The 13,826-nt window shown below is 36.7% G+C and overlaps 2 protein-coding genes across 4 annotated transcripts in view; both read left to right on the top strand.

Annotated features, from left to right (window-relative positions):
* Positions 1-6,671, top strand: part of LOC134820569 (frizzled-2-like) — an 88,774-nt gene extending 82,103 nt beyond the window's left edge. The window contains exons 11-15 of the mRNA XM_063831023.1: positions 55-203; positions 819-938; positions 1,204-1,318; positions 4,739-4,833; positions 6,315-6,671. Coding sequence (XP_063687093.1) covers positions 55-203; positions 819-938; positions 1,204-1,318; positions 4,739-4,833; positions 6,315-6,409 — 574 coding nt within the window. The 3' untranslated portion in view covers positions 6,410-6,671. The remainder of the gene's footprint in view (positions 1-54; positions 204-818; positions 939-1,203; positions 1,319-4,738; positions 4,834-6,314) is intronic.
* The window catches only part of LOC134820570 (uncharacterized), a 119,439-nt gene that overhangs the window by 82,107 nt on the left and 23,506 nt on the right, over positions 1-13,826 (top strand). For 2 of the 3 annotated variants that reach the window (XM_063831026.1, XM_063831024.1), the window contains exons 2-6: positions 10,588-10,645; positions 10,766-10,957; positions 11,159-11,308; positions 11,512-11,648; positions 11,839-11,980. In XM_063831026.1, the coding sequence (XP_063687096.1) occupies positions 10,597-10,645; positions 10,766-10,957; positions 11,159-11,308; positions 11,512-11,648; positions 11,839-11,980 (670 nt within the window). In that variant the 5' untranslated portion in view covers positions 10,588-10,596. Of the gene's footprint in view, positions 1-10,585; positions 10,646-10,765; positions 10,958-11,158; positions 11,309-11,511; positions 11,649-11,838; positions 11,981-13,826 lie in introns of all 3 variants that reach the window. The other variant, XM_063831025.1, reaches the window with a different exon arrangement.

Genomic DNA, 13,826 nt, shown 5'->3' with positions numbered 1-13,826 from the left:
AGATGTCGTGAGGACGTGACCAACAATTTCAATGTTTAAACATGATTTTTTCAGGGTTTTGCCCGGGATATTGTTCCTTGTCATTTGCATCCGAGAGGAAATCGACGGCGACAGACTGGCGAACATTTGCTTCGTTGGGAACTTTAAAACTGGTTCTCTACAATACTATGTAATAGTTCCGCTAGCTGTATTCTACTTATGCGGTGAGCTATTTTGAAATCGTTTTGTTTACAACTATCGTTCAGAAAGGAAATGTTACAGTAGTATAGAATACTGATAGATATTTAAATGGTTATATACTATACGGTTCTAAATATATGTTTAGAACATCATAGTTACTTTTTTACAATTATTATGTATAGTTTTCATTCCAACTCAATCAGTACCGTACCAGGATTTTTCACAGGGATTAAACTTAGCAACAAAAACTTATGATTGAAGTAAAGTTGTAACGTTAATTTCGGGCTCCTCGGAGCACAGGGAACTTTTGGGAGAATGCTTTTTCATATTTTTACAGGGGCAAAACCCCCGAACTTTTAAAAAGATAGCAGTGAGTTATGAAGACAAAAACTTAGGAAATTGGAAAATATGCTTTTAGGAATGAAGTCTACTAATGAGAAATTCAAAATTTAAAAATTCTATCCGATTTTTTTATGGGAGGGATTCACGAATCCCAATAATTGCCCCTGGCTACTTGCCTGAACTCAGTACGTTTCAAATTCCTCTTATTCATGAGTCATCGTGCATGTCAGAACACTCAAATAGAACAACATGTCACACTTTGTTTCTGTCCTTGACTAAATGATCAACTATTTCAGGAATGACATTCCTGGGCCTCGGAATGTTTTCCATGTGCAACGTGAGATCCGAGTTGCACAACACTGGCAAAAAGACGGACAAGTTGGAAACCCTAATGATAAGGATAGGAATGTTCTCAGGTTAGCTGGCATCCGGCCAACATACTTTATAATTTGAAATATATTAAGACTGTGAAGTTTTAACAGATAGAGGAGATGGTATTTTCACATCGCACAGAAGTATCTGCAAATAAAATATTCGACCAAATGAAATCTAATCGTATATACATACAATAAATTTATCATTAATTCCAACTCGATTTAACCCCTGTTTTATGTCACTACTTAGCGTGTTTTACATGTTTTGCATGTTTTGCATGTTTTGACTAACAACTTACCTCCTCAGTTCTTTACAGCATTCCAGCTACCATCCTGATTGCTTGTTTCCTTTACGAACGCTTCCAAAGACCGAAGTGGGAGGTGGCCTACGTGAGCCACTGCCACAGCTACTCAAATCCTAAGTAAGAAAATTCATAAAATTTAAAAAACTGCATGTCATTGAGAGGTTGAAAGGTGTGGTTCCAATTTCGGAGACTAATTTATCACTTGCAATGCCGGAAATAATAATTGATAACCATGGTAACGTTTAAGAGACATTATATTTCAAGCTTGGAATATTATATTAAAAATGTCATTTTTGACGATTGTTTTGGGCCAGTAATTAATTTCCTGGTCACATCTTAGTCGGTCATTACATTAGCTGCTCCCATATTATTGGCAGTAGAAACCAAAGTATTTGATATTGCTAGTTTCAAATAAAGAAGCAAGGGTACCAACTATATGATTTCTTCTCGGCAATACCTTTGTAAACGATGAGCTAAATGCTATGAATCATCTATTGGAGTTGGGCTTTTTAAAAACAACATTTTTTGATTATCTCAAGATCCTACCATGTTAGCATGTTATTTTCTTGAAACTATCCAGATAGTAAGATTTGATGGGTAGAGTGAACCGCTGCCAGTGTCTCTCTTTTCCAAACAAAAGGAAATGATATTAATTTGAATAACCGTCCGCAAATGCAAATTGATACCGAGAATGAAATCGGACGCTCGCTTTTCCCATTCAATAAGCTTTATTACAATTCGTAAGCCGTGAATTTTGCATAGTGAATTTTGCATAGTGGTATTTTATATATAGTTTGATAAGCATGCAAAGTTTCAGAATATTTCTAAAAGAACTTGGATCACAACGGGACTCCAAAGTTGATAAAAATCGTGAAAATAACAATTTTCAGTGATTTTAGCAATTTTAAATCAATTTGGGCGTGTCCCCACGTGTGCAACTTTTCGATTTTCAACTTTTAAACTAGCCTATAACACAATTTAGACCTTTAGGAAGCAAAATTGAGCTCCGCAACCCAAGGGATAGCCCAACACCAGAAAATACTAATTCACAACTTTTGTGTTTTTATAAAATTATTCTTCAAAAAAGTACTAACGTCAATAGCGAATATCTTTATGAAGGAGCAAGGTAGGAAAACTTTCCGGTAGATTTTCAGAATGCTTGAACAATTATCTAAGGTGAAAATGTCCTCAGATTTTGAATAAAATTACTTCTTAATGGTGTAAAATCGATTTGAAAAGTTATTGTTTTGTCAAAAATCAAGTTTTAAAAAACGCTTAATTTTATGACGTCATAAAGTGCTGATGATGACGTTAAATTATTGTTTAATCTCTACTATAATTCAGACAATTCTTTTTGTCTGTATGTCTGTACGACCGCCCACGTGCAAATTAGATGAAAAATATGAAGTTAGGTATTAAAAAAAAGGTTGCATAGCAACGGTGTTTGAATAGTTGAATGAGCACGTGCACGTGCAATGATTGTTGGAACGGCATTTTGATCGGCTTTGTGGTAATTACGTTGTGTGTTTATAGTGTTTAACATTTAAATCGGCCGTATCTTCGGTTGCGATTAAAACTTTCTTTCAAATAATACTACTTATAGCTTCATCCCTGTTACCACGGGCTTTCTAGTATAATATAAACTAAAGTGTAAACGATTATCTTCAAGACATGTGTGATGTGGTTCTAGATGACTGTATCTTTTATACTTTTGAATCTACTGACACTTGAATGTAAGCTACAATTGACTGCCAAAGCGTCTATAGGTACATAGATACATACATATATATATGTATGTATAATATACTTCACGACAATCTGTTGTAAAACAGGGGTTCCAGAAAACCCACTTCCCGATACTCCTGAAACATGCAAAAAAAATTACAGTCGATTTGGTCAACGTATAGACGCCCTGCAAAGTTTCAGATCTCTAACTCAATTTTAACATGGTTTTTAAGGCACCTGAATATTATATATGGCGATTTTGGGTTTTTTACCGAATTTCGTATAACATGCTGGCGCGTATTTTGCGCAAATTTCTCAAAAACCTCCACATAACTATTTCGTATTCCTGTCATCTTTAACATTGAATTAGAATGTTTTGAACTTAAATATACATGCTGAACTACTTTCGATGAGTCTTAATGCCTGAAAAAAAAATAAAGGGGATATAATAGTATAGGGGGTAAATAGTATTGTGAATATAATGGCAACGGTAATGCTTGCCAGCATTGTGATAAGACTGATAATCAGTGCAAGTTTAGGCTAATTTCTATGCGTCAAATTCGAGATATTACTTCAAACACAAGAAATTTTCTCCAAATTAGCGAATTATACAGAACACAGACAATTGTTCAAGATCATACAATAGTTATTTTCTTCTGTTAGAAGTGATATCTCAAATTGGGCGAATAGAAACTTGTACATAGTTTCAGTCTTGTACTTATCTTACTATCTGGAAAGTTTGAAGGAAATCGTATGGTAGGATCTGGGAGATATTTGTATTTGTTTAAACCGATTGATTTTCGGCCTTGCAATTTGGAGCAGTCTTGTCGAAAGCCCTTCGGAACTTTTGGAAAATTGGTAAAATTCACGTAGCGCGCAGCGACCTTGCTTCGATTTGAGAAGTAACTGTCAGTGTTTTGTTAAGCGCGCGCACGCACGTCACGCGCAAATCTGGTTGTTCACATGTTGATCATGATAATAAACTGTACAGCTGTGGGCTTTATTTCGCATCTCACTCGCTATAATTTATACCACATTGCATGAGAAGTAAGTAAACAATGGTAAAGAAACTATCGCAGCATACGGCATCTTGAGGTATGTGCAACGTGACATATATTCTCGTTATCTCGTGCTTGAAAAGTTTAGATTCAGACCAATTAGAGGTAAACACCTCTGACGGTCTTTAGGTATTTAATACGCGTAAAACATGGAAAGAATAAAGATGTAAACTAAGTGATATTTTACTTAAAGGATCAAGTTTGAAAACCAATCATGATTAAGGGGACATACACAAAAACCTTTTTTGGTTGGAACCTCGATTTGACTTCATATTATAAAAATATAGATTAAAACAATACGATTTGACACATTACAAATTAGGTTCAATAGGTAGGTAGGTACTACAGACTTTACCAAGGGGTCGTTCACATATTACGTAATTAATATTTTACCCCCCCCCCCCCTCTAACAGTAAAATTACATAATCATGGCCTGACCCCAGTGGCGTAACGTTGCCTGTTGGACTGGAAAACGCTTTTCTCTACGTTTCTTGCTACCCTGATCATTTAATGAGCCGAAATCATTGTTATGATATCCGGCCAAGCACCTTCCCAACTGGCAACTACTTACTTTAGCAGATACCCGATCCATTCCTAAATTTTATCACTATCAGAGTGAAATTGAGAGGAATTTGAATTAAAATATTGTCAAATTGTTATTATTCTAGAGGGTAAAAAATAAAATTTTGATTACGTAATCAATAGCCAACTTTCTACTTTAGGTGACAGGGTATTGTAACCGGTATGTTTTCAGAAAATGCGACTCGGCTGAATTTGTAGCGGACGCCAATCTTCTTACCTTCAATCTGATCAAGTACCTAATGATGCTTGTTACTGGACTGTCCACAGGTAAGCTACACTGATTCGTAAATATAAGACCAGATAATGTCTTTATTCGACTCCTTAGATGTGATACTCTTCTCTTGTTATTCATCGTTGAACTTTTTGTAATAAAATACATATATTTTATTACTATATATAGTATATTATTAATTATAGATATAGTTATACTAAGTCAAACATCTATTTACCGAGCTTATATAATATATACCGCTTAACTCGATATACACATACGCGGCCTCTCCTTTTCCCCCAAACTTTTAGTTAATTAACTTGTTCTGTAGAAGAAATGTGATCATAGCTCATATACTAAATTATTATATCGCATTCGGTGTTGATTCGAGTTCATATTCCATCACAATACGAGTGCATATTAGGCCCTAATGGAATACATGAGAGGATTGACAGGTTATTTATCAGACTACAGCAGGATCGAAGAGAGATTCTTACCGTTGTGAATAGATCGAATTAATCGCAAGAAATATGAGGAACCTAGATTTCCAATACAGAATTTACTGTGCTATTTTGAAAGCACCAACACTTCTCTTTCTCCCATTAATTCAATAGAAGCGAACTACTGACAAATGACCATTGGTGCTGACGGCAAATCTTCTCTGAACAAATTCATTTCTCACAATTTCGTTTGTTATTTAGCAGTGAAACCCGAAAAACCGTGATAGGACAGCAGAATTAGGTTTCTACTGACAGCATTGCTACTGTGCACATTACAAGTCTAAGAGGAGTGGGGTGCCGAATATAGAGGAGATATAAACTTCACACAGGGAGACGTCGCGGCCCAACCATCGAACCGAGACCAATAATGCAGCTGTTTGACGCGCAACGGTGGGCTATTAGAGATATTGTGGACTTAAAAAGCCATCCAGAGGGGGTGAACTATAGGTTTGATGACGACATTATCGAGTGTGTTAGAGACTTATGAGATCCAAAAGCTGTGTTACTCAACTTCAGATAGCATCATCATCTACAAATCCTTCCTGCTAGATTGACACTGCCTGGAAGTATTTGAGTATGAGATCTAGAAAAGGGCACAAAAATAATATCAGAAATTCAGTGTGATACTGGAGGGCTCTTAACTTCACTTTGTGACGAGGAAATCTTCTTGTAAGGAGAGCACTGTGCCGAATATGCGCTTTTTATTATTACTAGAAAACCTGTGGTCATAGAGAAGAAGCTAAGAGCATTTTTATGTCCGCTTTTAACAGACCCAACAAATGTTCATCCTAATTGACGACAAAATGATCACAACAAAATATGAATGGAATTAAATGAATGATTATCAAATAAAATCTCTACACTATATTCATTAGATACTCCTTCTTTTTCTGTTTCCGCTATTTAAATCTTTTTCATAACAATAAATCCTAATAAGATATTCATTGTTCTTCGTAATTAAACTTAAAAATAACTTAATTTTAATTTCTATGAAATGACAGTCTATTGTCAGTTGAGTCCTAAACTTAAATTTTCAGGTTTTTGGGTTCTACTTTCGTTCAAGACAGCGAGTAACTGGGCCCGACTCCTAAAATGTGGGTTCGGAAAGAAGGGTTCTGAAACTGCCGTTTGAATGATCTTACGATTTTAAATTCTCTACTTTTGATCAAAGTTACTGTAACTCGGCGGATGCAACTCAAAAACAGATAGCACAAAAAGAGAAGAAGAATAATATCTGTCACGGGCGAATTGAGAAGATACTGACCCACTTTATTTTCATATCATAGATTTATTTAAATTGAGTATATTCTTACCGAATTTTTAATGTAAAACCGATTTAAATTCAGACTTTTTTCACGATAAGATTTGAATGTGAGCATGAATTTTAATCGAAATTTTGTTTAACGAATTCTGATTATATTTGTGTCGTCCTTCTCGAGACAACATTTTCTATTAACAACCCGAACTAAACTGCCAAATTCCAATCCATTGGATAAAACCTAAAAAATGTGGCATTTATTTGCATATTTTCGTTTACGTCTCACGTACGGTTTAGCTCATTTAGTTGATTTTAATTTTTGACCACTCTTAAATTAGGTGACGCAGGATTAACTTGCAGTAGACTGTGGAGAGTTAGTGTCAGTTTATGCGGCACTTTTTTAAAGCAATAGCATGTACTGGGCCAATGTTCGTGATAAACATGTTCTACATATAGTTAGTTATAGGCTAAGATCAATTAACTATACCCCATACCGAGCAAGAATTCTTGTTAACTTAAATTGTATAGATCAAGATGCAACAGTATTTTGAAAAGAAATTATTGTGTAATTGAGTGGGCTGTCACCTCTTTAATCATGGCTTTGTTGTCATTAAAATGTTATACGTTTCAGTTTTCTGACTTTTTAAAGCAGTACCTAAATCTTGATGACTTCATCTGAGAGATATCTGGTTCCACTCTAGTTCCATCTAGAGATAATGTTTAATATTTGGACAGGTGAATTATTTTCTTAATTATCGTGTCCGATATCAGTTCTTAAGATTATTTAAGCAGTGGTTATTGCTTCTGAATTTCAAATATAATGTTTTACTTTGTTTTGTATCTTGATGACAATATCATGTCATCAAAGAGTGAAAAGAGCATAGTGAAAATGCATTATATTAGTTCTATAACAGTAACGCAACATAAGCAAAAGGAGGTACAGAGCATTTGCAAGTGGCCCACAAGTCTAGTCCCTAATTTAGGGTCGACACAAAGTAACCTGACTATTTAGTCGAGCGGCCGCTCAACATCCCCGTTTCTGCAGTTACGGTTTCTTAAGGCGTGCTTCAGCCTTCCTACATCATCAAGAACTAGACTACAGCGGTGGCAAACCGTCGCTCGCCAGACTATTCTGTTAATGAAGGCCACAGTTAGCTCTTGCTCTGTACCCAGCTGCATGAGACAAAAGTTTTATTTATACGATGCTAAGTTTGAAAATGTTTCCTTGTAGGTGAAAAAACCTAGAATATGATATTTCCATGTTGATAAAGTTCGCTAATCACAAGCCATTAATGTTTCATGTGTTAAAAAAGGAGGTGCAGATCATTTTGCACTCTCATGGTGGCCAATGCACATTGCACAATGACAGCCGGCCAGATTCTTGATTTTGGGACAACAAGATTTTGTCCGAACTATCGGAGTATAGTACAGTGAGTCGAGTCAGTTGCATCTGTCGAGAAGAAACTGACCCATCTGCTTTGACTTTGAGCATACTGGACGGCGGACATCCCACATAATCAATATTCAGCTGTGGGTTGACGGATGTTACTCGTCTAAAATTCTTCGAAGTAGTTCGCGCCGCTTTTTTCTCGAAATGTTGGCCCGATGCATGGCAAGTGTACTACGAAGTAGCGCGAGCCTTGTATACTTATAGCGCAATGCGCTACTGTGCCTCACCGAGCTGCGATGATGGATGAATTAACATCGTCAATTAACGCGAGCCGGGCTAGTCCATTAACAATGGACAAAGCTGAGGGCTGCACGTTGCACGTGTTTTTACTGCTCTGCGCCCAATTGCAAAATGAGCAGTGCCAAGCTAAAGTTGACCATAGTTAATGATTTGGCCCGGCGCGCGCTACTTCGTAGCACTTGCCATCGGGCCAACAATTCGAGAAGAAAGCGGCGCGCGCTACTTCGAAGAAATTTAGATTTAGACGAGTAACATCCGTCAAAGCTAAAGTCAAAAATATTTACTACAATGAGTTACTGAGCGGCGCTCAGCCTGTCATTCCGCCGAATCTCCATTTTATGAACATTATTATAAAGCTCTCAGATCATGGGTCCCCTTTGCTACACGTTGTATATCTCTTGTGCACGCGAAGCGTGCACGCCGGCCGGCCGGCGCTTTACTTCGCGCGCTATCAAAAGGGGTTGCAGCGTGTGTCAAGGGTCCCCAGGTAACAATCGCAATCAATTTTTACTTTTGCTTAAAAAAGAACGAGCATGCTAAATTTGTTTCATTTCGTGTTCCTGGCCTCATCGTCACTCATTTAATTGTTAATAAGTCATTTTAAAAAGCCACGATATAATGGTTGAGCGGACTCGATCAATCTTGCGAGGCGGAACCAAAACGTAAGTCATAATATATAAGTGGTAAGGCAAGTTCTTGGAATGGGATCATTTTTTCATTAAGTTTCCTTGTAATGTGTAAGTCTACAATTTACTGAGCGGTGCTCGATCAGCCTGTCAGTAAATAAGTAAGTGAAAATTTATGACATCACATCATCCGCTCGATCCTACTAAATCGCCCAAATTTTAAAAAATTCTTCTTCTTGTGAAAATGCCTTTTCTTTTGGGAATGAAATTGATCTCAATCGGTGTATTTTGGACGCTGATTCCGAATAACCCCTCATATCATGCATCATGACGTAGGGTAAAAATGCTTCCCTGGAGAGTTATGGGCAAAAAACCGTTTTGGTCACGTGACAGGCTGCGCTATGCCCGGGTTAGGGTTGTGGTAAGGGTAATGGATAGCTTTTGGGTTATGGTTAGGGTTAGGGTTGGGATTTGGGTTTACGTAAAACCGTTTTGTACGGCTGCAAAACAATAAAAACAAAAGTCACGTGAAATTTTTGGTCGAGCGAATTAATAAAAGCCTACATCATCACACATGCATTATGTGTTTACAAACTATCATTGCACTTTGATTCACGATGTCAATTCTTCGCAGCTCGGTGAGGCACAGTGGTGCATCTCGCCGATCTACCGAAGGTGGTTGCGAGAAGCATTATTTGATGCGCGCGCGACCCAGTAGTGCATCGCGCTACAACATTGCACTATGAAAAAAATATATAATAAATATTTCCTTGACATACGTTGCATGCTACTTTTCGCGCGGAAAAAGGGCATACAATGATATTTGTGATACGCGTATCAGAAATATTATTGCTAAGCCTACAATTACTTGGAGGACTTCGCCGCTTCGACGCGCCGCGCGAACTAGCATTCTTGCTTCGCAACGATCTCGATGGGTTGACATCGTCAACCAAACAATTACAAATTATTTAACTAACAATAACTACTAATCAATCGTATGTTTGTTTTTTAGTATTCTTATTGCGTAGTTTTGTATTTACGTATCAAATCTATAAAATTAAAAGAGTGGCGCTTAGTCTAATGTTCATTGTTGCAATTAAATAGATTACAATTTTAAAATACACTAAAACAGTGCGCTTGTTGATGACGCGCAATGCAACTGAAAACCACGCGTACATCATCGGCTGAGCTACTCCGCAAGCATTGATAAATTGTTTTAGCGCCAAACGTTCATTGCTATAGTTTGAAACATCAGTGTAGCTAGCTCAGACCCTAGTACGTGACTTCTTGAACTTCCTTTGTACGTGAGTTTTCATCTGAACGGACATTTTACTGTCACTTCTAATAACAGTTCGCTAGCTGATGTTTGACGTTCTCAAATTTTGTTCTTTCATTCTGGAATAAGTAGTTTAGCTTTAGATAACTCCGATCAAGGATTTTCATTGCTTTATTTTAGCGATCACCAGTTTATGATAAAAGTCAACGGCATTATTCATCGACCTAATTCACCGCTTTGAAATTTAACGTTTTAAAATCCTTTTATTGAAGTTTGATAATTTTAAAGGATCTATTTCTATGATGACTAGTCGTGTACGTTAACATTCAATATGTATAATCCGTTTACTCTAATGCCTCCACTTTTCTGGCTCTTTTCCTTGTCGAAAATAAAAGTGTCTCATCTGATGAACTTCTAAAAGATAAAGTTTATCTGTTTATTGATCGTAATTCATTCAGTTGCAGCCACCATGACCCAAGTCATGTTCCACGTCCTTTTATTCCTCTCTGCATTTGCCTGTGAGTACTAAAGTTTAAATCAATACCTCTTATTTCTAACAATTTTGTAGATGTTCTGTATAGCTAGTTCAAACTCTGTGTGTATATGTTATTACAATGTTATAATGCTAACGATTTCAGGTTTTTATAGTAATGACATCGTGCTAACCGTGAGCCCATCAATGGATGATGGACCCATCGTCTGGAAACAAACTGTGACCATTTCTTGCAACTGGACACCCGGAAACCGAATGTATGGAGACATGGTTGTGGGAGAAACATCTGAATCCCTATATAGCGATGGACAGTACGGAGAAATTGTTTCCCTCGAAGGTAAAGTACAGTTTTAAGTTCGTCTTACCTGCCACATTCCCTGTTTAAACAGATACATCAACGTTCGTTTTGGTAAGATAACGCGTGTAGTGCTATGAGCAACTATTACTAACAAAGAAGCAATAATGCCTATCTTGATTAATAATTAATAAATGCTATGAAATATTTTTAAGCCGTTAAAACAGTTTCCTAAATTTTCAGATCCGGAACAAAGAATTTACTTCGTTTCTGATGACGATATTGGCGAAGGTACCCTCGTCATTAAAGATGTTACTAGCGCTGATGCAAGGCAATTCGGATGTATGGTCTCTCGTAAAGGAAATTCTAACAACATCAATCTTGAAATCATTGGTAACTAGAATTTGCTTTTTTCTGTTTTTATTTGGTCCCGGCTTTTATTTGAAACCTTAATTGTACACACCAATATTTTCGAGCATTGACAAAGCTTTCAGAGCGTATATCTGTCAAATTATCATTGCATCTTGAGGGCACAAATAACTCTTGACTGATAATCAATAGTCATGTAAATCTGTTTTAACCAAGAAACTTTGCAGAACCCCCCATGGCTGGAGTAGTCAACTTTGTTGCTGTCCCTGAATTTACCACCGTTGATCTTACTTGGGATGTTGTAGAAGGAGCCTCTAGCTACAATGTAGGATGGCAAGCAGTTGGTGCTGCCGACTGGACCACGGTTAGTTCTTATTTCTTGAAGAAATTTCTGTGTGTTGGATATAAAGTAAAGCTGTAAACGTCGAAACAGTCTTTTAGTCAGTTTGTTTCCAACATACGGCAAATTGTGTAATGTACAAAGATCTGTGATATTGAATTGAACTTTTCTCGAGACGGAACGCAGTGCAACAATCTAACTAAGGATATTACAGGTCGATGTTGCAACCAACTCTCACCGATTTGAAGGTCTATCTGTTGCCTCCAACTTTGTGGCCAAGGTAGATGCTTCCAACGCTGCCGGAATTAGAGAGGGAATTGAGCCTGCTGAGACTTCCTTTACCACAAAGGATAACCGTAAGTCGTTTACTTTTAGACAAAAACTTGTATCTTGTGAAATAAGACATAGATTGCAATAGAATAATACAAAATGTTTAAATGCATGTGCAGTTAAAGTAATTTAAGTTTGTTACGTCTGTTCTCTAACGGAATGATGAAAAGTTAGACCTGTCAATGCTCTTTAATTCTTTTATCGTTATGAGCTAGAGCTTCAGTTCTATGCTACTTAAATTGACAAAGGTGCATGGTGTCTTAATTTATTTAAAACCTAATTGATCCTAATTTAAAATATCCTAGAATGTCGTTTAACTAATTGTAAAACGACTCAAACCAATGCCTCTTGTTGTGATCATAGTAAGTCAGGATTCTTTACTCAAAATTCGATGATTTGGCTCAATCGACAATCCTACCTATCATTTGAACAAACATATAACATCCGAACACTCAACTTTGTTCCTTTTACCTGGCAATTTACAACAATTTCGATCACTTTTAGTTCGTGTTTACATGTGTAGCTGTGTGTACCAATTGTTGCTGTTTTGTGTTCAACATCTATTAACGTCTATTTATGTTCTCCTATATTATATAATAATGACTTATATCGTCAGTACTACTGACCAGTGACTGTGATCATCCTGTAAACAACTTATTACTATTATATGTGTTCTGACCGTGACTTATTTAATTCTTGTAACGAATACCCAGTTCCTTGTTAAACCTCTTTTTAATCAAATAAAACCATTTTCTTACCTAATGATTAAGATTAGTCATTAAAATGCATTCAATTGTCTTACGTTTTCACATTCTCTTGATCTATGTGTTTACGTTTTCCTGTTTGCACGGATAAATCACAAAACATTAACTATTTAAACGTAAAAAGAAAAGAAAACTCTTTTTGACAGTGCTCTCAAATTTCCTCGGGGTCGGAAAATGCTGAATTATTTAGTTATTTATCTTTGATTCTCTCTGATATCGATATAGAACCAACTTCTTCCTTGTTAATCATCAAAGTGATGTTCTTAGCACGAATCGTGATTGATGAATGCAATGGTTATAACGATTCATTTTACTTACTAAATATCTTACATTATTTGATTTAAAGTTCAATTTAACATCCTTTAAATTAATATAACGATACTAATTGACAAATGACAGACTACAAGACACACTCATATAGCTAAAATCAGGTGAAAAATCGTCTACTGCTCCACAGAATGATAAACGAAACGGTAAACCCTGCTGTTTTTCTCAGAGGGTATAATTAGGCCGGTAGCCATTGTTCCAAACAAATACGGTGTACACTGTTCACTGGTACACTGTACAATGTACAGGACCACTTCTCTCTACTTAGTTAGGGCATTATGAATTGTCGAAAAAACAGTTTGACACCTCCTTTGAAGTTTGGGCCGAATATACTGGGAAAAACCATTATTTCCCTTATTCAGCATAAAGCTTTGTACAGCTTAAGTTTAAGGTAAAAAATCTAACCGACTACATTTGACACCGAGCTTAACCCTGATTACGATAGATTACCTAGATTGACGCATGGGTTGATTTTAGAATTGAAACAAATCGTAAAGGGGCGACGTGATGTCAAAGCACACTGTGGCCTAGTGCCTTATTTAGACAATTTGAAAAATAGCCTAAAGCATTTTTGCATCTCTATGACTTGTTACACCGTAGTCCCTACAGAGGGCCTAAGCATAAAGTCGAAAGGGAAATTTTCAAATAAGTAATGAAATGCTCAATTAATGTGAACTACAAATATTAACCGCTATTGATTAAATTTTATCCTTTGTGCTCCATATTGCGGGGGGGGGGGGGGGGGGGGGGGATCATACAGTACCTGATCCCCCCCCCCCCC

The sequence above is a fragment of the Bolinopsis microptera genome, chromosome 9, assembly GCF_026151205.1.
Source record: "Bolinopsis microptera isolate Bmic1 chromosome 9, MBARI_Bmic_1.0, whole genome shotgun sequence".
Taxonomy (NCBI): Eukaryota; Metazoa; Ctenophora; class Tentaculata; order Lobata; family Bolinopsidae; genus Bolinopsis; species Bolinopsis microptera.
The sequence above is the reverse complement of the archived record's forward strand: the minus strand, read 5'-3'. Positions and strand labels throughout refer to the sequence as shown.